This window comes from Gorilla gorilla, chromosome 20 (assembly GCF_029281585.2).
Source record: "Gorilla gorilla gorilla isolate KB3781 chromosome 20, NHGRI_mGorGor1-v2.1_pri, whole genome shotgun sequence".
Lineage (NCBI taxonomy): Eukaryota > Metazoa > Chordata > Mammalia > Primates > Hominidae > Gorilla > Gorilla gorilla.
The window spans coordinates 48,945,209-48,967,116 of record NC_073244.2 but is presented as its reverse complement, the minus strand read 5'-3'; the positions used below and the strand labels follow the sequence as shown (position 1 = coordinate 48,967,116).

Sequence of the window (21,908 nt, the reverse complement as noted above, 5' to 3'; positions counted from 1 at the left end):
TACAGTAACTGTTAAGGAGCAATGCTTTGTATATTTTAAGAAAGGTATGTAATTATGTATGGCTGGAGTTTACTTTCAAGGAGTGAAAGATGAAGCTAATGAGGTATTCAGAAACAAAATTATAAAAGTTGTCATTGAAGTAATTTAAGGTAATACTCATGTAACAAACAAGCACATGTACCCCTTGAATCTAAAATAAAATACAGTTTTTAAAAAGGACTCCATAAATAATATAAAAATATCAGGCTGGGCATGGTGGCTCATGCCTATAATCCTAGCACTTTGAGAGGCCAAGGTGGGCAGATCACTTGAGCCCAAGTGTTCAAGACCAGCCTGGGCAACATGGCAAAACCCCATCTTTACCAAAAATATCAAAATTAACCAGGCATGGTTGTGCATGCCTGTGGTCCCAGCTACTTGGGAGGCTGAGATGGGAGAATCACTTGAATCTCGGAGATGAAGCCTGCAGCGAGCCATGTGCTCCTCCAGCTTGGGCAACAGAGCGAGACTCTGTCTCCAAAAAAAGAGAATATAAAAATATCTAAGATTTTCCAGTTTTATTTTGTTTATTCTTTTTTTTAATACTTTAAGTTCTAGGGTACATGTGCACAACATGCAGGTTTGTTACATATGTATACATGTCCCATGTTCGTGTGCTGCACCCATTAACTCGTCATTTACATTAGGTATATCTCCTAATGCTATCCCTCCCCCCTCCCCCAACCCCATTACAGGCCCCAGTGTGTGATGTTCCCCATCCTGTGTCCAAGTGTTCTCATTGTTCAGTTTCCATCCATGAGTGAGAACATGTGGTGTTTGGTTTTCTGTCCTTGTGATAGTTTGCTCAGAATGATGGTTTCCAGCTTCATCCATGTCCCTACAAAGGACATGAACTTATCCTTTTTATGGTTGCATAGTATTCCATGGTTATTTTGTTTATTCTTAAACATTATATACCAATTCCACATTCCATCACTCTCTTTTTCTTTCATATTTCCACATACCTCAGTTTCTCTGTTACCATAAGCCAGTAAATTTTGGGCAAGGGGAAAAAAAGAAGTTTAAACAGGGGAGTGTTACTTAAGATGCATTTTATAAGTATAGAATTCTCGATTAAATCCTCAATTTATTTTAAAATTGGTTTTAAAGGATATTGTTGCGACAACTAGGGAAGTATAAATAGAGATAATATATTTTATTGTACGAATGTTTAATATCTTTGGTGTGATAATGGCATTGTGTTTATGTAGGAGACTTCTTAGTTTTTGGAGGTACATTCTGAAAGAGTTAACGTGAAGTTTGTGTATATGTTTTTAGAGAAGGAAAGAGAGGTAGAAAAATGTGGCAATTGCTGAATATAGATTAAGGGTTTTAGAAGTATTCTTTGTACTGATCTTCCAACATTTTTGTAGTTCGAGTTTTGTGGTTTTTGTTTTTCGTTTTTTTTTTTTGAGATGGTGTCTCCCTCTGTTGCCCAGGCTGGAGTGCAGTGGCGCGATCTAGACTCACTGCATCCTCCGCCTCCTGAATTCAAGCGATTCTCCTGCCTCAGCCTCCTGAGTAGCTAGGATTACAGGCGCCCGCCACCATGCCCAGCTAATTTTTTGTATTTTTAGGAGAGGTGAGGTTTCACTATGTTGGCGAGGCCAATCTCGAACTCCTGACCTTGTGATCCGCCCACCTCAGCCTCCCAAAGTGCTGGGATTACAGGTGTGAGCCACTGTGCCTGGCCTTGAGTTTTTAAAAGTAATAAATTTTGGAAGAAAATTTCTAGAATGTATACATACAAGTATGTTTAGAGTGAACTAGAGGGAAGGAAAGTAGGAGGCAGTTAAACTGTTTTATGAAGCTTCAACTCCCTGTCTAAAGAAAAAGTTTTCTTAATGGAGAGCTCTGTGACTTAATGTTTAACTAACGTGAGTGGGAGCTTCCTTCTCAAACATACGGGCCCTAAGAGAGAAGTAGAAATGTTAAGAGATAAAATATAAGACACTTAGATGATCAGTTTAAGGGATAGATCATCCTATTCTTAGGAATTATACGTAAGAGAAAGTAGAGAAAATGACAACAAAAACGTGCAAGAAAATTTCCTAGAAGAGAACAATAAATATACGGATTGAAATGACCGTATGTCCATGATATATACTGACCAAAAGCTCAGTGCGATTAATGAGAAAAACCCACACCAACTATCGGAAACCAATAAGAGAGAAGAAAGGCCAAAAACTTTCTACAGAGGAAAAAAAAAGTTGGAATGATCTAGAAGTAGAATGTCAGTGTACAGCAACACTAGAAGTCACTGGAGCCACAAAGTGAAGTCACATTGCTTTAAATTTCTAAGGAAAAACTGTTTTTCTGAGAAGCCTACAGTTAGCCAAATTATTATTTGAGTATGAGAGTAGAATAAAAATGTTTTCAAACATGCCAACCAAATTAAAGAGAAAACAAAGTAAAGAAGCTTTTGAGAAATTAAATTTTTGATTCCTGTAGTTGCAACTGGCTTTGGCAACTTTAGATCCCAGATAGAGCGGTACCCACAGAGTTTAATGCTGTTCTTCCAGCCATCAGTGGGTGCTAATGTCCAGCCCTTATATCCTTCTTTCATGTGTCATTGGCCCTTTTCCCTTGTGATTTAAACATGTGTTGCAAAGTGGTATGGTAGGACCTGGAATCCGGGGACACATGGAAATAGTGGAGAGAAGACTAGGAAAGAGTTGGGGGTGGGGGAGAAAATACTGTTGTCCACCACAGAGCCATATCCCCAGTCTGTGAGTTAGTTCACACTAACTAGAGAATTTCTGCCTTGAGAGATGCTGCCAGGTGTAGAGCTTTCAGTGACTTTTAGGTTTTTGGCAAAACGTGGATTCAAGCAAGTGGAGTGTTAAAAAATATATATTATTATGTAGATATGTCAGTTGCTGTAAGCATTTTAACTGTATCAGAGCTCATTTCAGGAGGGAATCATGCATGATAGTCCAGAAACTAAACAAATTGATTTGCCTGGAAGTAAGTTCTTTGCAGTGGAAAGAAAAATAACATTTGTTATGAATATAACATTTAGTTTGTGAATATATTTCTAAAGTATTTCCTCAATTAGCTTAAAGTTGAGTTCCTCCAGTATACTGAATTCTGTCTTTTCTGAGGCCTTACCAATTGCTACTGCTTTGCTTGTAATGCTTTCCCACTCCCACTCCATCCTAGCTAATTTACTTGACTTTAAACTGTTATCCTAATCCTAACTTTATTTGCAAGGTATTTTTGAGCCCCATGACAAAATAAACTGAAGGACTTCTCAAAAGTTTATTGTAATGAGGGGACTTTGGGTTTCTCCTTAGGGATGTAAACAGCTGGAAAGAGCTTTGCTTCAATCATTACAACAAGGAAACTACAAACTTCTACCGTACAACAAGGAAATGGACAAACTACAAAATAATTTTTCTAGGACCCTTCAGAGAACTGAGGTCACAGGGCAACCAAGTAATCTTAAATCTGGGGAAAGAAAGATGCCAGCTGAGAGAAACAGGACTCAAGCTTTACTTACCTGGGATGGACTCTGCCAGACACCATATAAGCCAGTAAGAAAATACAGCTATCAAGTTTTTAAACAAATTTTTAAAGTGTGAATGTCAGCTAATGAAAGTGTGAAACCACTGGGGGACTTGCAAAATTAGGGAGGTGGGGGTTGCAATCTCTTGTAGGCTTTTCCTCTAGGAATCCCAACAGGCACTCATAGGGAAGATGGGGGTGAATCCTGAGAAGCCTTTCCTTGTGGTGTTAGCTGGGGGAGGGCAACAGCAGCCCAAACCCATCTTCCCTATCACTGCATAATGAAGAGCAGCAAAAACAGTTGCCTTAGGAGACTTGTAGAAAGCTATTGCAGTTTAGGAAAGGGACCTGAAAAAAAGTAGTATCTCTGGGAGTAGGGGAGGAATATGCTCTAGGACTAGCACTACAGCTGGCAGAGTGGCAAGAGCACTTGTGAAGGCCACATTCCCAAGACTTAGGGATATGGTGTCTGCCTAAGACTGAGGCTTAGTGAGATCATAAGAGAATGCTATCCCTCCATCTACTCAATCCCCACCAAGATAACAAGAATCAAATAGAAGCAATAGTAGAGTACAGCTAGGAAGCCTGCAAGAGAGATTCTCTCTGGGGAGCAGCACAAATGGAACACCCAAAACTAAGGGAGAAACATGCATTGAGAAAACAACCATGGGAAATCAACCCTTACCTTAAACACAGATATTATTAGAGGATATTATTGAAGCCTGTGGTATACTCAGTGTAACCACAGCAATGACAAACCTCAAACCCTGTCCAGCTATTGAATAGATCAGCATAACCCCCCACGTTAAAAACCTAGCAGGAGAAAAGACATACTCATGTTTAAGCGTAAAAACTTCTTAACCTTCATATCTACTGTACTATCCAAGATGTACAGCCTTCAATGAAGATTATGAGGCATATAAAAAGGCAAGAAGAAAAAGAAAAAACATACTTCAAAGAGACAAAGCAATAATCATAACTGACTTAGTTATGACATAGGTATTGCAACAACCCAACAGGAATTTAAGATAACTATGACTTATATGAAATGGACCTGATGGGTAATTGGAGCAGAGATGGAAGAAAAGTATTTAAATAAATGATGGCTGAGAATTTTCCAAGTTAGTGACACGAAACCATAGGTCCAAGAAGCTCAGAGATAAATACCAAAACAAAATTTTAAAACACATGTAAACATATTATATTTAAACTGCTGGAAACTAAAAATAAAAGGAAAATCTTGAAGATAACAAGAAAAAAATTGTCTATTGAGGAACAAGAATAAGAATTACATATAGCAGATCTATTATCAGAGACCATGCAAGCAAGAAGACAAGGGAGAATCATTTTTAAAGTGCAGAAAAACTGTCAATCCAGGATTTCACACCAAGCAAAAATACCCCTTCAAAATGAAGGAGTGGGGGGTGACATCAGCAAGATGGTGGTGTAGGAAGACTTGGACCCTTCCTCACCTTCCCAAAATACTAATTCAGCAACAATTCACAGACAAATTCTGTTTGTGAGAAATCAGAAACTAATTGTAAAGGCTGTTGCATCCTGAGAGAACATGAAACAAGACTAGTGAAGCTAGTAGGGAGATTCAGGATACCCTGTTGCTGGAGATATTGCCCCTGGTACAGTACCAGACAGTCAGGAAGAGATGCCCTAACTCATCCAGGGGAGAGAAGGGGTTGGTTTGTGCAACCAGTACTCCATCTTTTCTTTGTGGGCTCTCCAGAGAATTGGCTGAAAAATTCACTAGAAGGATTCAACATCAGACTAAATAAAGCAGAAGAAAGGATTAGCAAACTGGAAGACAAGCCATTAGAAATAATTCAGTCAGGGGAGTGATAATAAAAAATAATGAAAAAGAGCGAAGAAGGCTTAAGTGGGTTATAGAATACCATCAAGCAGACTAATATATGCATTATGGGAATCTCAGGAGAAAATAGAGAAAAAGGACCAGAAAGCTTATTTTAAAAGTAATGGCTGAAAACTCCCCAAAGCTGGGGAAGGAAACGAACATCCAGATTCAGGAAGCACAAAGGACACAAAATAAAATGAAACAAACCCATACCAAGATGCATTATAGCAAATTGTCAAAAGTCAAACACAGAATTTTGAAAGCTGCAAGAGAAAAGCAACTTGTCACATACAAGGGAACATCTATAGGACTATTAAGGGATTTTTTTCAGCAGAAACTTTGCAGGCGAGAACAGAGTAGAATGATATATTCAAAGAGCTGAAAGATCAAACAGACAAAACAAACAACAATAACAAAAAAATCCCTGCCAACCCAGAATACTATACTTGGCAAAACTATCCTTTAAAAATGATGATGAGAGAAAGACTTTCCCAAACCAAAGCATCACCACTAGACCTGCCTTATAAAAAATGCTAAAGGGAGTTTTCAAATAGAAATGAAAAAACACCAAACAGCAAAAAGACAGTATAGAAAAGTATGAAACTCATTGATAGAGGTAAATATATATGTAAATACAGAATACTGCATTACCATAATGGTGGTGGGTAAATAACTTTTAATTCTACTATGAAAGTTAAAAGACAAAAGTATTAAAAATAGATATGAAATATGCTAAAAGATACACTGTGAATAGATGTGAATTGTGACAGTTATAACAAAATGTGGGCAGGAGAATTTAAAATGAAGAGTTTTTGTATGTGATTGAACTTAAGTTTGTTACCAGCTCAAAATAGACTGTTACATCTATATTTTATGTAAGCCCCAAACTAACTACATATGCCAGAAATTAACCATAGAGGCTACACAAAAGAGAAAGAAGTCAAAGCATATCAATACAAAAAACTAACAAAACACAAAGGGAGACTGCAAGAGAGAAGAGATGAAGGAAGAAGACTAACATAAAGCAACTAACAAAATAGCAATAGTAAATTCTTCCCTAGCAATAATTACAGGAAATGCACATTAAACTCCCCAATCAAGAAACAGAGTGGCTGAATGGATATATAAACAAGACCCAACTATATGCTGTCTACAAAAAGCTCACTTCAGATCTTAACGGCACACATAGGCTGAAGGTGCGGGATGGAAAAAGATGATCCATGCAAATGGTAACCAAAAGACAGCGGGGTAGCTATACATATGTCAGATAAAATAGGATTTAAGTAAAAAACTGTCACAAGAGACAAGGAAGGACATTTTATAATGATAATAGGGTCAATCCACTGGGAAGATAGAATGATTATAAATATATATGCACCCAACACCAGGACATCTAATATGTAAAAGAAACACTGGCAAAATTGAAGGGAGAAATATACAGCAATACAATATAATAGGAGACTTTAATACCCCACTTTCTGTCCATTAATAATGGACAGAACTTCCTGACAAATCAATAAGGAAACATTTGACTTGAATAACACTGTAGACCTAATGGATCTGATAGACATATACAGAACTTTTTTTTTTTTTTTTTAGATGGGGTCTTGCTCTGTCACCCAGGCTGGAGTGCAGTGGCACAATCTCGGCTCACTGCAACCTCCGCCTCCCGGGTTCAAGTGATTCTCCTGCCTCAGCCTCCCGAGTAGCTGAGATTACAGGTGTCCATCACCATGCCCAGCTAATTTTTGTATTTTTAGCAGAGACAGGGTTTCAACATGTTATCCAGGCTGGTCTCGAACTCATGACCTCAGGTGATCTGCCTGCCTCAGCCTCCCAAAGTGCTGGGATTACAGGCATGAGCCACCGTGCCTGGCCATCTACAGAACTTTATACCCAACGGCTGTAGAATACATATTCTTCTCCAGTACACATGGACATTTCTCCATAATGCATCATATATTAGATCACAAAACAAATGTTAAAAAATTTTAAAATATCTAAATCATACCAAATATATTTTCTGACCACAGTAGAATGAAACTAGAAATCAATATAACAAGGAAAACCAAGAAATCCACAAGTATATTGAAATGAACATAATCTTGAATAACCATTGGGTCAAAGGAGAAATAAAAAATGAAATTAGAAAATACCTTGAGGCAAACAAAAACACAACATACCAAAACTTATAAGTTGCAGCAAAAGCAGAACTGAGAGGTAAATTCATATGGATAAGCTCTTAACTGATAAAAGAAGAAAGATCTCAAATAAGCAACTAACTTTACATCTCAAGGAACTAGAATCAGAAGAGCAAACTAAGCCCAAAGTTAGCAGAAGAAAGGAAATAAAGGAAACGAGAGCATAAATAAATTAAATAGAAAAGTGACAGAAACTAACAGTTGGTATTTGGAAAAGATAAACTGACAAACCATTAGCTAAACTATGAAAAAAATAGAGAAGAGTCAAATAAATAACATCAGAATTGAAAGAAGAGACAATACAACTGATGCCACAGAAGTAAAAAGGATCTTAAGAAAAAACTGTGAACAATTATACATCAACAAACTGGATAACCTAGAATAAAAAATTAAATTCCTAGAAACATACAAACTACCAAGATTAGATCATGAAGAAATATTATAAAATGTCTGAACAGACCTATAACTAGTGTGGAAACTGAATCAGGAATCAAAAACCTCCTAATGGAAGAGCTCTGGACCATACAGCTCCACTGGTGAATTCTACCAAACATTTAAAGATGAATTAATGGAAATCCTTCTCAAAATCTTTCAGAATATTGAAGAGGAGGGACCAGTTCCAGACTCATGAGGCCAGCATTAACCTGATACTAAAGCAAGACAGAGACACAAGAAAACTGCAGGGCAGTATTCCTGGTGAGCACAGATGCAAAAATCCCCAACAAAATACTAGAAAACCATGTCCAACAGTACATTAAAATGTCATCCACAATGACTAAGTGGGAGATAAAACAGAATAATAAAAAGTGTGCAATTAAACGAAACCAAAGGAGAAAAGTGAGGGAAGGAGAGCGAAAAAGAACAAAGGAGCAAATAGAAAACAGCTAAGAAGATGGTACATCTTAATCCAGCTGTATCAGTAATCAATTTTAATATCATTCTGAATGCACCAGTTACAGATAGAGCTTATCACATTGAATAAAAGAGCAAGATTCATCTAAATGCTGTTTTACAAGAAACCCATTTTAACTACCAGACTACAAGGTGGAGTAGCCTAAGATACCCATTTTAAATATAAAGATAAATAAGTATATTAAAAGCAAATGATATTTTAAAAAGCCACAAAATACTAATCAAAAAAAAAAAGAGGAAGCAACTTTAATATTAGACAAAGTTTAGAACAAGGGATTTAATCAGGGATGAAGAAACATAATGCTCAAGGGGTTAGTAAGAAGAGACAACAATCATAAATGTGTATGCAGCTAACAACAGAGCTTCAAGATATACGAGGCAAAAACTGATAGAACTGAAAGGAGAAATAGACACACGCATAATTATAGTTGGGGACTTAAAAGTTCTCTTTCAGGAATCAATAGAGCGTGAAAGGATATCAGAAGGGTTACAGAAGACTCCAAAACGGCATTATCAACCAACATTCATGTATTTAATGTCAATTTTTTCGGTGTTCAAATGTGAGTGACATTTATAGAACATTCTAAACAACAGCAGAATACATGTCTTCCTCAAGTGCACATGGGCATTCACCTACATAGATCATATTTGGGGCCATAATAGAAATGTCAAGAATTTTAAAGACATAAAAGTCATTCAAAGTCTGTTCTCAGAACATAGCAGAATAAAACTAGAAGTAAAGAACAGAAAGGTATCTGGAAAATCTCCAAATATTTCAAAATGAAACACACTTCTAAATAGTCCATGAGTCAAGAAACATTATAGGAAATTAAAAAATAATTTTAAAGAAAATGGAAATACAGCACACCAAAATATGTGGGAAGCAGCTAAATTAGTGCATACAGGGAAGTTTGTTGCATTAAATGATATAAATAATTAGAAAAATCATTACTACACTTCTGCCTTAACAAACTAGAGGGGAAAAAAGCAAACTAAACTCAAAGCAAACAAAAGGAAACGGATATTAAAGATTACAGCATAGGCCGGATGCGGTGGCTCTTTGGGAGGCCGAGGTGGGTGGATCACGAGGTCAGGAGATCGAGACCATCCTGGCTAACACGGTGAAACCCCGTCTCTACTAAAAATACAAAAAATCAGCCGGGCGTGGTCGCGGGCGCCTGTAGTCCCAGCTACTCGCGAGGCTGAGGCAGGAAAAAGGCGTGAACCCGGGAGGCGGAGCTTGCGGTGAGCTGAGATCGCAACACTGCACTCCAGCTTGGGCGACAGGGCCAGACTCCGTCCCAAAAAAAAAAAAAAAAAAAAAAAAAAAAAGATTACGGCATAATTCAGTACAATTTGAAACCAAAAATAATGGAGAAAAATCAGTGAACTAAAGGCTTGTTCTTTGAAAAGATCAATAAAAGTTGAAAAAAAGAAATTGCTGATAATATCAGGAATGAAAGATAGGGTGTCACACTCACCCCCACAGATTTGAAAAGGATAATCAAAGAATACTGCAAACAACTCCATACCTGTGAATTTGACAACTTGGATGAATGAGTAAATTTTTTGAAAGACATAAACTACCAAAATTCAGACAATAAGAAATAACCTGAATAGTTATATATCTATTAATGAAATTGAATTTGTGATTAAAAACCTTCCAAAATGGAAACTCCACACCCAGATAATTTCCCAGGTGAAGTACTAAACATCTACGGAAGAAATTCTAATGATTCTATACAAACTTTTCCAGAATATAGAAGAGGAGGAAGACTTTTCATCTCATTTTATGAGGCCAGCTTTGCCCAGATACCAAAGCCAAAGATATTACAAGAAAACTACAGACTAGTATTCCTCATGGAGTTAGAAACAAAAGTCCTCAACAGCATATGGGTGAATTGAATCTAGCAATATGAAAAAAGTATATCACAATAGGGTTCATCTTGGGAATATGAGATGAATTTCCAGTTCATCGTTTGAAAATCAATTACTATAGTTGACTGTAATAAGAGAATAAACATATGACTGTTATCTCAGTAGATGCAGAAAAGCACTTGACAAAAGCCAACATTCATTCATGTTAACAACAAAAAACAAAGCAACTCCTCAGCAAACTAGGAATTGAAGGGAACAACCTTTACTAAAGGGCATCTTCAAAAAACCTAGAGCTACATTACAGTTAATGGTGAGATACTGAATGCTTTATCTCTAAGACTGGGAACAATGCAAGGATGTCCTCTCTTACTACTATTATAATAGTCACTATTGTACTGGAATTCCTAGCCAGTGCAATAAGGGAAAAGTACATAAAAGACATAAAGATTGAAAAGGAAGGAATATAACTGTTTCTATTTGCAGACAACGTAATTAAGTAGAAAATGCCAAAGAATCTACAATAAACCTCTTCTGTAGTACAGTTAAATTAATGTGTCATATTCTACATTGTGTTTTAGATTCCACCTCCCAGAATTCACATCCTGGTTGAATTCTATTTGTATACAGTAAAATTCACTCTGTTTTTATGCCTTTATTTTGTTCCTTTTTATATATAGGCTGGTTCCATGTTTTTGCAATTGCGAATTGTGCTGCTATAAACATGCATGTGCAAGTATCTTTTTCCTATAATGACTTCTTTTCCTCTGGTTAAATACCCAGGAGTGGGATTGCTGGATCAAATGGTAGATATACTTTTAGTTCTTTAAGGAATCTTCACATTGTTTTCCATAGTGGTTGTACTAGTTTACATTCCTACCAACAGTATAAAAGTGTTCCCTTTTCACCACATCCATGCCAACGTTTATTATTTTTTGATTATGGCTATTCTTGCAGGAGTGAAGTATCATATGGTGGTTATGGTTTGCGTTTCCCTGATAATTAGTGATGTTGAGTATTTTTTCATATGTTCGTTGGCCATTTGTATATCTTCTTTCGAGAATTGTCTATTCATGTCCTAGCCCACTTTTTGATGGGATTGTTTTTTTCTTGCTGATTTGTTTGAGTTCCTTGTAGATTCTGAGTATTAGTCCTTTTTTGGATGTATAGATTGTGAAGATTTTCTCCCATTCTGTGGGTTGTTTGCTGATTATTTTGCTGTGCAGAAGCTTTTTAGTTCAATCAAGTCCCATCTGTTTATCTTTGTTTTTGTTGTGTTTGCTTTTCGGTTCTTGGTCATGAAGTTTTTGCCTAAGCCAATGTCTACAAGGGTTTTTCGAATGTTATCTTTTAGAATTTTTATGATTTCAGGTCTTAGATTTAAGTCTTTGATCCATCTTGAGTTGATTTTTGTATAAGGTGAGAGATAAGGATCCAGTTTCATTCTTCTTTTTTTTTTTTTTGAGATGGAGTCTCGCTCTGTTGCCCAGGCTGGAGTGCAGTGGCGTGATCTTGGTTCACTGCAACCTCCGCCTCTCAGGTTCACGCCATTCTCCTGCCTCAGCCTCCCAAGTAGCTGGGACTACAGGCACCTGCCACCACACCCGGATAATTTTTTTGTATTTTTAGTAGAGACGGGGTTTCACTGTGTTAGCCAGGATGGTCTCAATCTCCTGACCTCGTGATCCGCCCACCTTGGCCTCCCAAAGTAATGGGATTACAGGGGTGAGCCACCACACCCAGCCCCAGTTTCATTCTTCTACATACGGCTTGCCAATTATCCCAGCACCATTTGTTAAATAGGGTTTCCTTTCCCCACTTTATGTTTTTGTTTGTTTTGTCAAAGATATGTTGACTGTAAGCATTTGGCTTTATTTCTAGGTTTTCTATTCTGTTCCATTGGTCTATATGCCTGTTTTTATACCAGTACCATGCTGTTTTGGTGACTGTGGTCTTATAATATAGTTTGAAGTCAGATAATGTAATGCCTCCAGATTTGTTCTTTTTGCTTAGTCTTGCTTTGTCTATGTGGGCTCTTTTTTTGGTTCCGTATGAATTTTAGGATTGTTTTTTTTTCTAGTTCTGTGTAGAATGATGGTGGTACCTTGATGGGAATTGCATCAAATTTGTAGATTGCTTTTGGCAGTATGGTCATTTTCACAATATTGATTATACCCATCCATGAGCACGGGATGTGTTTCCATTTGTTTGTGTCATCTGTGATTTCTTTCAGCAGTGTTTTGTAGTTTTCCTTATAGAGATCTTTTACCTCCTTGGTCAAGTACATTCCTAAGTATTTTATTTTTTTTGGCAGCTATTGTAAAAGGGGCTGAGTTCTTGATTTGATTCTCAGCTTGGTTGCTGTTGGCATATAGCAGGGCTACTGATTTGTGTACATTAATTTTGTGTCCTGAAACTGCTGAATTCAATTGCCAGTTCTAGGAGCTTTTGGGATGAATCTTTAGGGTTTTCCAGGTATACAATCATGTCATCAGCAGCAGCAACAGTGTGACTTCCTCTTTACCAATTTGGATGCCTTTTATTTCTTTCTCTTGTCTGATTGCTCTGGCTAGGGAAAAGTACAGATTTAACTCTCTTACCATCAGTACCTCCGATACACATTACTCACACATAAAAACTTTTTATTTGTTCCTCAAGATATAATTATATCACCTTTTAAATTCTTTTAAATTGCTACTTCTTTTTTAATTGCTAATTATGACTGTCTTAAATGTCTCAATACTTTAAAATACTTTAGGTGTTTTGTCAGTTTCATAATTTTCCTGCATATATGCTTTCATGATGCTACATGTATTCTCTGATACAGAGCTCCCACATACGCACCCCTGTTTCTATCCACCCTGTGCCCAAGCTCTGCATGATTATTCCAATCATCCTCACACCTATTAAGAACCTTTGTGGTGTGAATATTCTTGGCATTTCTGATAGATTTAATTATCATTCCACTACAGGGTGACCTTTAATCCACCCTGTGTGTGCATGTTTCTGAAACTAAAGACAGGCCTATTTTAATGACTTTTATTCTCTTCCCCAGCTCTACTTCTGCAGGCCCCATCCCTTCCCAGAAAGAAGAGGAAATGACTGAGTCCCAGGTAAATATTAAATAGTGTATTTGTTTCTTGCCTTACTCTCCAGTGCAATTTAAGGGGATTGCAGTAATTCACACAGTAAATTATAAAGGTCTGTATACATAAAACATATTTTCAGGGGAAATAGAGTTGAACGATTAAAACTAGGGAAGAGTTAAAATGTGGGTATTTTATGAAATTCATTCAGAGAGATTAAAGCTGGGCTTCAAATTTAAATTTCCTTTTTACAGGTAAAGAAAACCAGAGCAAAAATTTGTTACATAATTTTCATTGTATGTAACAATAAAAAATCAACATTTTCTAACAGAAATAAGCTTTTCACTGATACCTAGGTCAATGAAAACATTGTAGTGTTACTTCTTGTTGTTGATAAACCTAGCTCTTTTGATGTTCTCTTTTGATCAAGGATAAAACAAAGTGTAACTATCAAAATAGCCCAGCATTAGAAACAATGCAAATGAAAATTAACAGGAAAAGGAATAAATTATAGTATTTCACACGGTGAAATACTACTTAACAATAAAAAAGAACAGATGACTGTTACACGCAACAACCAACATGGATAGATTACACAAACATAGAATGAAAGAAGCCAGAAACAAAAAAGTATATATCATAGGGTTCCATTCATATAAAGTTGAAAATGGGCAAAACTAATGTATTGTGATAGAAGTCAGAATACTGGTTACCTCTGAGAGGGTATTTACTGTGAAACAGCATGAAGAAATCTGGAGGGGTGAAAATGTTCTGTATTTTGACTTACTGGTAGGTACCCATGTCTATAAATGTATACAGATTTATCAGATTTTATGCTTAAGACTAGTCCATTTTACCACATTACTCTATGCATGTCATACATAAATTTATTTATTTATTTACTTATTTATTTATTTTTTGAGATGGAATCTTGCTCTGTTGCCCAAACTGGAGTGCGATGGCACGATCTCAGCTCACTGCAACCTCTGCCTCCCGGGTTCAAGTGATTCTCTTGCCTCAGCCTCCATTGTAGCTGGGATTATAGGCACCCACCAGCACGCCTGGCTAATTTTTTTTTTTTTTGTATTTTTAGTACAGATGGGATTTCACCATGTTGGCCAGGCTGGTCTCAAGCTCTTGACCTCAAGTGATCCACCTGCCTTGGCCTCCCAAAGTGCTGGAATTATAGGTGTGAGCCACTGCTCCCAGCCCGTAAATTTAAAGAGAGAAAACTAGACTATCTTAAGAAAGAGATGGGATGTGTGTCTTTCAAATGACCCTATGTAATTATCTTTTTCAATGGGCATTTGCTGCTGATTGAGCCACACTGTAATCATTTCTGGTAAATTCTTAAAATTTTAACCACTAGAGTGTAAGCAGAGAGTGTGTTTTACTTTGTTTACTGCTGTATCTCCAGCACCTAGAAGATCACCTAGTACACTTGATATTCTGTGAATACTTGTGGTTTTCTTTCAGATTTATCCTACACTCTCAGATACTGAACATATTTTACTTTTAACCTCAGCTCAAAGCTTTGCTCTTCTGAGATATACCTTTCTTTGACCGTGGTTTTTTTTGTCTGTTTTTTGTTGTTTGGAGTCTCACTTTGTTGCCCAGGGTGGAGTGCAGTGATGCGATCTTGGCTTACTACAACCTCTGCCTCCCAGGTTCAAGCAATTCTCCTGCCTCAGCCTCCCGAGTAGGTGGGATTACAGGCGTGCACCACCATGCCCGGCTAATTTTGTGTTTTTAGTAGAGACGGGGTTTCACCATGTTGGCCAGGCTGGTCTCCAACTCCTGACCTCAGGTTATCTGCCCGCCTCGCAAAGGCTGGGATTACAGGCGTGAGCCTCCGCGCCCAGCTGACCATGTATTTTTATCTACCAGCTTCTGTATATCTCTAGTTTCTTCCTCAGGCACACTCAGTTAATTTTCAAAATGAACACACCTGTGTAACACAGCGCACACACTCAGTGAAGAAATACAGAATTACCCTAGCACTCTAGGATACCTTTTCTATACTTCCTAGTCATCACCCCCACCCCAGGAGTGTTCAACTTTTATCACCATAAATTGTTTCTTCCTGTCTTTTAACTTTATATAATCTGTGTATTCTGTGTCTGGCTTTTGTTTAATATTATGTTTGTGAGATTCATCCATGTTAAATTGGTGCATCTAGTTGTAGTTCAGTTAATCTCATTGCTGAACATTATTATATTCTCTGATCAACATTTCCGTGGATCTTATAATCCATGTCACTTCATTTCTTACCTGGAACTACTCTGGCAACTGCCTACTAATCTCCCTGTATCCACTCCTGACCATCTATAGTCCATTCTCCATAGAACAACCAAAGTGATAATTTAAACCTAAGGTTTTATTATGACTTCTCTGCTTAATACCATCTAGTGTCTTTCCTTTACATGTGGAATAACGTCCCTTACAAAGCCCCTCTTGGTATGCCTTCTGCCCATGTCTTCACCATTATCTTGTGCTACATTCTCCCTCATTCACTGTGTTTCACCCTCACTAACCTTTCCCCCCTTTGAGCAGACCAAGTTTGTCTTGCCCCAAGAACTCTGAACATGCTTTTAAATGTTCCTACCCTAGATATTTATATGACTGGTTCTTTCTCATCATTCAGGTTTCTGCTGAAATGTCATCTTCCTCAAGGTTGTCTTTGATTACTAAATTCAAAGTAGTTTCTGATTCATTCCATAACCCATTACCTTTATCGCATTTTCTTAACTTATCAATATCACATTTTATCTCACTTATTCACTTGCTTATGTTTTCATTTCCGTGTCCCCAAAGTAGAATCTAAGCTCCAAGAGGCCCAGAGTGTTTCTAAACTTGCTCTGCTATCCCGTGAGTTCTGATTGATAAAATGAAAAAACTAATTTTAATGCAGTCTGATTCAAAACTTAGTTCAATCAGCAAATTGTTCTCTTGACAATTATTTAGTCATTCAGATTCTACTTTGTATCCCTGTTCTCTGTTAAAGTGGTGTTTGAGATAACAGGGAGGATCTTCATAGCTTGGGTATGTGCTGGATGATTTAGCTAGCTCCTTTTTCAGGACATTCAGTGGCTGACGAATTTATGGTGTATTTCACAGCTCAATGATGGTCCAAGGACCTCTCTTTATCACTGGCCTCCTTTGGTTCTTGCTATCTCTGTAGATCTCTCTGAATCTCTGTCATTCTCTAGATGCTTCCTGGGTCCCCTAAACCCCACAGCATGCATGTAGGAGCATCTTGCCTTCTTTTTTTTTTTGGAAACAGGGTCTTACTCTGTCACCCAGGCTGGAGTGCAGTGGCACAATCTCAGCTCGCTGCAACCTCTGCCTGCTGGGCTCAAGCAATCCTCCTGCCTTCAGCTACCCAAGTAGCTGGGAGTACAGGCACGTGCCCCCATGCCTGGCTAATTTAAAAAAACAATTTGTAGAGACAAGGTCCCACTATGTTGCCCAGGCTGATCTCGAACTCCTGGTCTCAGGCAATCCTCCTGCCTCTCGGCCTCCCAAAGTGTTGGGATTACAGGCATGAGCCACTATGCCCAGTCTCACCTTGCCTTCTGAAATGACCCTACTTCATCCTACTCAGGGTCTGTGCTACATGGGAACTGAAAGCTACTTAGAAGTTATTCTCTCAGTTTGACATGACACTCTTCCCACTTAACTCACTGCCTCTCTTGCATTTCACACTCATGCCTTAGAGTGTGGGGAGTTCTAGGCACATATTACCTCCCTACCTTCAAGGCCTTTGTTTACTCTATTCCAGGCCTGTAAGAGGAAGGAGAGAATTTTCCCCGTTCATCTTCTCCTCTGTCTTTCCTTTTTCAATAAAGTTAAGTGGAGAAAATGTATGAGGCATAAGGAAACATAGATTAAAATGTACTTCAAAACTAGTATACTGGTTAAACGTGTTTGGAGCCAGTGAGTGCTGAGTAGGGGCCAAGGTAGTATAAAATAAGGCCATGGAAGGTCTCAAGATATTCTTGGTGATAAAGCACATTGATAAAGAAGAAAATTAGCCCATAGAGGAAGAATATCACATTTATTTGTTCTTTTGTTGCCATATTAAGTCTTCATCTACAAATAAAAGGTTCACTTCTCCAGAAATGTAGGGCAGAGTACCTAAGAAAATGAAATTAGTTCAGCTGATATATACTTATCATTGTGTGCTCTGCATTCTGCTTAGTGCTTTATTGGAGCTCTTCATTTTTTCTGTGGATTTTAATTGTTTTTTTGTTACTTCCTTTCAGTCTGAATAACTTCCTTCCGTGTTTCTTATGAGGCTAGTCTGCTAGCATTGAATTCTTTGATTTTACTTATTTCACCTTATTTTTTTTACCTGAAATTCACATACATATTTAAAATTAATCATTCTACAATTCAGTGGTCTTTAGTACATTCACAGTGTTGTATAGCCACCACCTCTATCTGGTTCTGTAACATTTTTATCACCTCAAAATAAAACCCCATACCCATTAAGCATCTGTTCCCCTATCCCTCTCTCACTTCTAGCCCCTGGCAAACACCATTCTGCATTCTGTCTCTGTGGATTTACCTATTCTGGGTATATTATCTATTCTGAATATTTCATATATATACAATAATAAAATATGTGACCTTTTGTGTCTGGCTTCTTTCACCTAACATAATCACCTTCATTTTTGAAAGATAAGTTTCCTAAATATAGGATTCTTCGTTGATAGTTTTTTTTAATTTTTACTTTTTGTGGATACATAGTAGGTGTATACATGTATGAGGTAAACATTTATGAGGTACATGAGATATTTTGATACAGGCATACAATGAGTAATAATCACATCAGGTTAAATAGGGTATCTATCCAAGCATTTATCCTTTGTGTTACAAACAATCCAATTTACTCTTTTGGTTATTTTTAAATGTACAAATAAATTATTGTTGACTATAGTTGTCCTGTTGCACTATCAAATATTAGATCTTATTCATTCTAACTATATTTGTACCCATTAACCATCCCCATTTCCCCCACCCACTATCCTTCCTAGCTGCTGGTAACCATCATTCTGTGCTCTATTTCCATGAGTTCCGTTGTTTTAATTTTTAGCTCTCATAAATAAGTGAGAACATGTGAGCTTTGTCGTTCTGTGTCTGGCTTATTTCACTTAACATAATGATCTCCAGTTGCATCCATGTTGTTGCAAATGACAGACTCTTCTTTCTTATGGCTGAATAGTACTCCAAGGTGTGTATGTATCACATTTTCTTTATCCATGCATTTCCTGATGGGCACTTAGCTTGATTCCAAATCTTGGCTATTGTGAATAAACAAGGAAGCAATAAATAAGGGAGTACAGATATCTCTTTAATACACTGATTTCCTTTCTTTTGGGTATATACTTAGCAGTGGGATTGCTGGATTATATGATAGTTCTATTTTACTTTTTTGATGAACTTCCAAACTGTTTTCCATCTGGTTGTACTAATTTACATTCCCACCAACAGTGTATGAGGGTTCCCTTTTCTCCACATCCTGGCCAGTATTTGTTATTACCTGTCTTTTGGATGAAAGCCATTCTAAGGCCGGGCATGGTGACTCATGCCTGTAATCCCACCACTTTGGGAGGCCAAGGCGGGTGGATCATCTGAAGTCAGGAGTTCAAGACCAGCCTGGTCAACATGGCGAAACCCCGTCTCTACTAAGAATATGAAAATGAGCCAGGCATGGTGGTGCACACCTCAAATCCCAGCTACTCAGGAGGCTGAGGCAGGAGAATTGCTTGAACCCGGGAGGCGGAGGTTTCAGTGAGCCAAGATCGCACCACTGCGCTCCAGCCTGGGCAACAAGAGCGAAACTCCATCACAAACAAACAAAAAAAACCATTTTAATTGGGGTGAGATGATATCTCACTGTAGTTTTGATTTGCATTTATCCGATGATCAGTGATGTTGAACACCTTTTCATATACCTCTTTGCCATTTGTATGTCCTTTGAGAAATGTCTTCAGATCTTTTCCCCCTTTTTAAATCAAGTTATTAGATTTTTTTCATATAGTTATTTGAGCTCCTTATATATTCTAGTTATATAACTAGTTATATAATTAGTTATATAACCCTGTCTGATGGATAGTTTACATATATTTTCTCCCATTTTGTGGGTTGCCTCTTCACTTTGTTGATTGTTTCCCTTGCTGTACAGAAGCTTTTTAACTTGATATGATCCCATTTGTCCATTTTTGCTTTGGCTACCTGTGCTTATGGGATATTACTCAAGGAACCTTTGCCCAGTCCATTATCCTAGAGAATTTCCTTTGTTTTCTTTTAGTCGTTTCATAGTTTGAGGTCTTAGATTTAAGTCTTTAATCCATTTTGATTTGATTTTTGTGTATGGCAAGAGATAGGGGTCTAGTTTCATTCTTCTGCATATGGATATCCAGTTATTGAAGACACTGTTCTTTCCCCAATATATTTCTCAGCACCGCTGTTGAAAATGAGTTCGCTGGAGATGTATGGATTTGTTTCTGGGTTCTCTATTCTGTTCCATTGGTCTTTGTGTCTGCTTGTTGTTATTCTTTGTTGTCGCTGTTTGTGATGGGATCTTGCTGTCTTGCTCAGGCTGGAGTGCAGAGGTGTGAACATGGCTTGCTGTAGCCTTGACCTCCTGGGCTTAGGTAATCCTCTTGCCTCAGCTTCCCGAGTACCACAGGTGCACACCACCATGCCTAATTTTTTTATTTTTTTGTAGAGACAAGGTCTCACTATGTTGCCCAGGACTCAAACTCCGAGGCTCAAGCAGTTCTCCCACCTCAGCCTCCCAAAGTGCTGGGATTACAGGCACAAGCCACCCTTCCTGGCCTATGTGTCTACTTTTATGTCAGTACTATGCTATTTTGGTTACTGTAGTTTTATAGTATAATTTGAAGTCAGGCTCCTCCAGTTTTTTCTGTTTGCTCAGGATGGCTTTGCCTATTCTGGGTCTTTTGTGGTTGCGTATAAATTTTAGCATTTTTTCCTGTTTCTGTGAAGAATGTCATTGGTATTTTGATAACAATTGCATTGAATCTGTAGATTGCTTTAGGTAGTATGAACATTTTAACAATATTGATTCTTCCAACCCATGAGCATGGACTATCTTTCCATTTTTTGTGTGTGTGTCCTCTTCAATTTTTTTCATCAGTGCTTTATAATTTTCATTGTAGAGATCTTTCAATTCTTTGGTTAACTCTTAGGGATTTTATTTTTAGCTACTGAAAATATTAATTTCTTGATTTCTTTTGTCAGATTGTTTGCTGTTGGCATATAGAAATGCTAATGATTTTTCTATGTTGATTTTGTATCCTGCAACTTTACTGAATTTGTTTATCAGTTCTGGTACTTTTTTTGCTGGAGTCTTCAGGTTTTTTCAAACAGAAGATCATATCACCTGCAAACAAGGATAATTTGACTTCTTCTTTTTTAATTTGGATGCCCTTTACTTCTTTCTCTTATCTGATTTCTCTTGCTAGGATTTCCAGTACTATGTTGAATAACAGTGGTGAAAGTGGGCACCCTTGTCATATTCCAGATCTTAGAGGAAAGGCTTTCTGTTTTTCCCCATTCAGTATTATACTAGCTGTGAGTCTGTCATATATGGCTTTTATTGTATTGAGGTATGTTCCTTCTGTACTCAGTTTTTGAGAGTTTTTATCATGGAAGGGATGTTGAATTTTATCAAATGCTTTTTCAGCACCAGTTGAAATGATCATATGGTTTTTGTCCTTCATTCTCTTGATCTGATATATCACATTGATTGATTTGCGCATGTTTAACCGTCCTTGCATTTCTAAGATAAATCCCACTTGGTCATGATGTATTGTCTTTTTAATGTGTTGCTGAAGTCAGTTTGCTAGTATTTTGTTGAGGATTTTTGCATCAATGTTCAGCAAGGATATTGGCCTGTAGCTTTTTTTTTTTTTTTTTTTTTGATGTGTCTTGGTCTGGTTTTCGTATCAGGGTAATACTGCCCTCCTGGAATGAGTTTGGAAGTATTCCCTCTTCCTCTATTATTTGGAATAGTTTAATTAGGATTGGTATTAGTTCTTCTTTAGTTGTTCAGTAAAATTCAGCAGTGAAGCCATTGGGTTCTGAGGTTTTCTTTGCTCAGAGACTTCTTATTACAGCTTCAATCTCATTACCTGCTATTAGTCTGTTGAGGTTTTGGATTTCTTAATGGTTCAATCTTGGCAGGTTGTATTTTCTAGGAATTTATCTGTTTCTTCTAGGTTTTCTAATTTATTGGCATATAGTTGCTCACAGTAGCTTCTAATGATCCTTTGAATTTCTCCATTATTGGTTATAATGTCTCTTTTTTCATCTCTGATTTTACTTATTTGGGTCTTCTCTTTTTTTTCTTAGTCTAGCTAAAAGTTTGCTGATTTCATTTTTTAAAAAAAC

At 37.4% G+C, this 21,908-nt stretch overlaps 1 protein-coding gene across 8 annotated transcripts in view; it reads left to right on the top strand.

Moving 5' to 3' along the window:
* ZNF569 (zinc finger protein 569) overlaps nucleotides 1-21,908 on the top strand; it is a 59,939-nt gene that overhangs the window by 12,650 nt on the left and 25,381 nt on the right. For 4 of the 8 annotated variants that reach the window (XM_019015867.4, XM_055369222.2, XM_019015866.4 and 1 more), the window contains 2 exons: nucleotides 3,336-3,575; nucleotides 13,454-13,511. In XM_019015867.4, the coding sequence (XP_018871412.3) occupies nucleotides 3,547-3,575; nucleotides 13,454-13,511 (87 nt within the window). In that variant the 5' untranslated portion in view covers nucleotides 3,336-3,546. The remainder of the gene's footprint in view (nucleotides 1-3,335; nucleotides 3,576-13,453; nucleotides 13,512-21,908) is intronic. The other 4 variants (XM_063701855.1, XM_055369224.2, XM_004060634.5 and 1 more) reach the window with 1 other exon arrangement.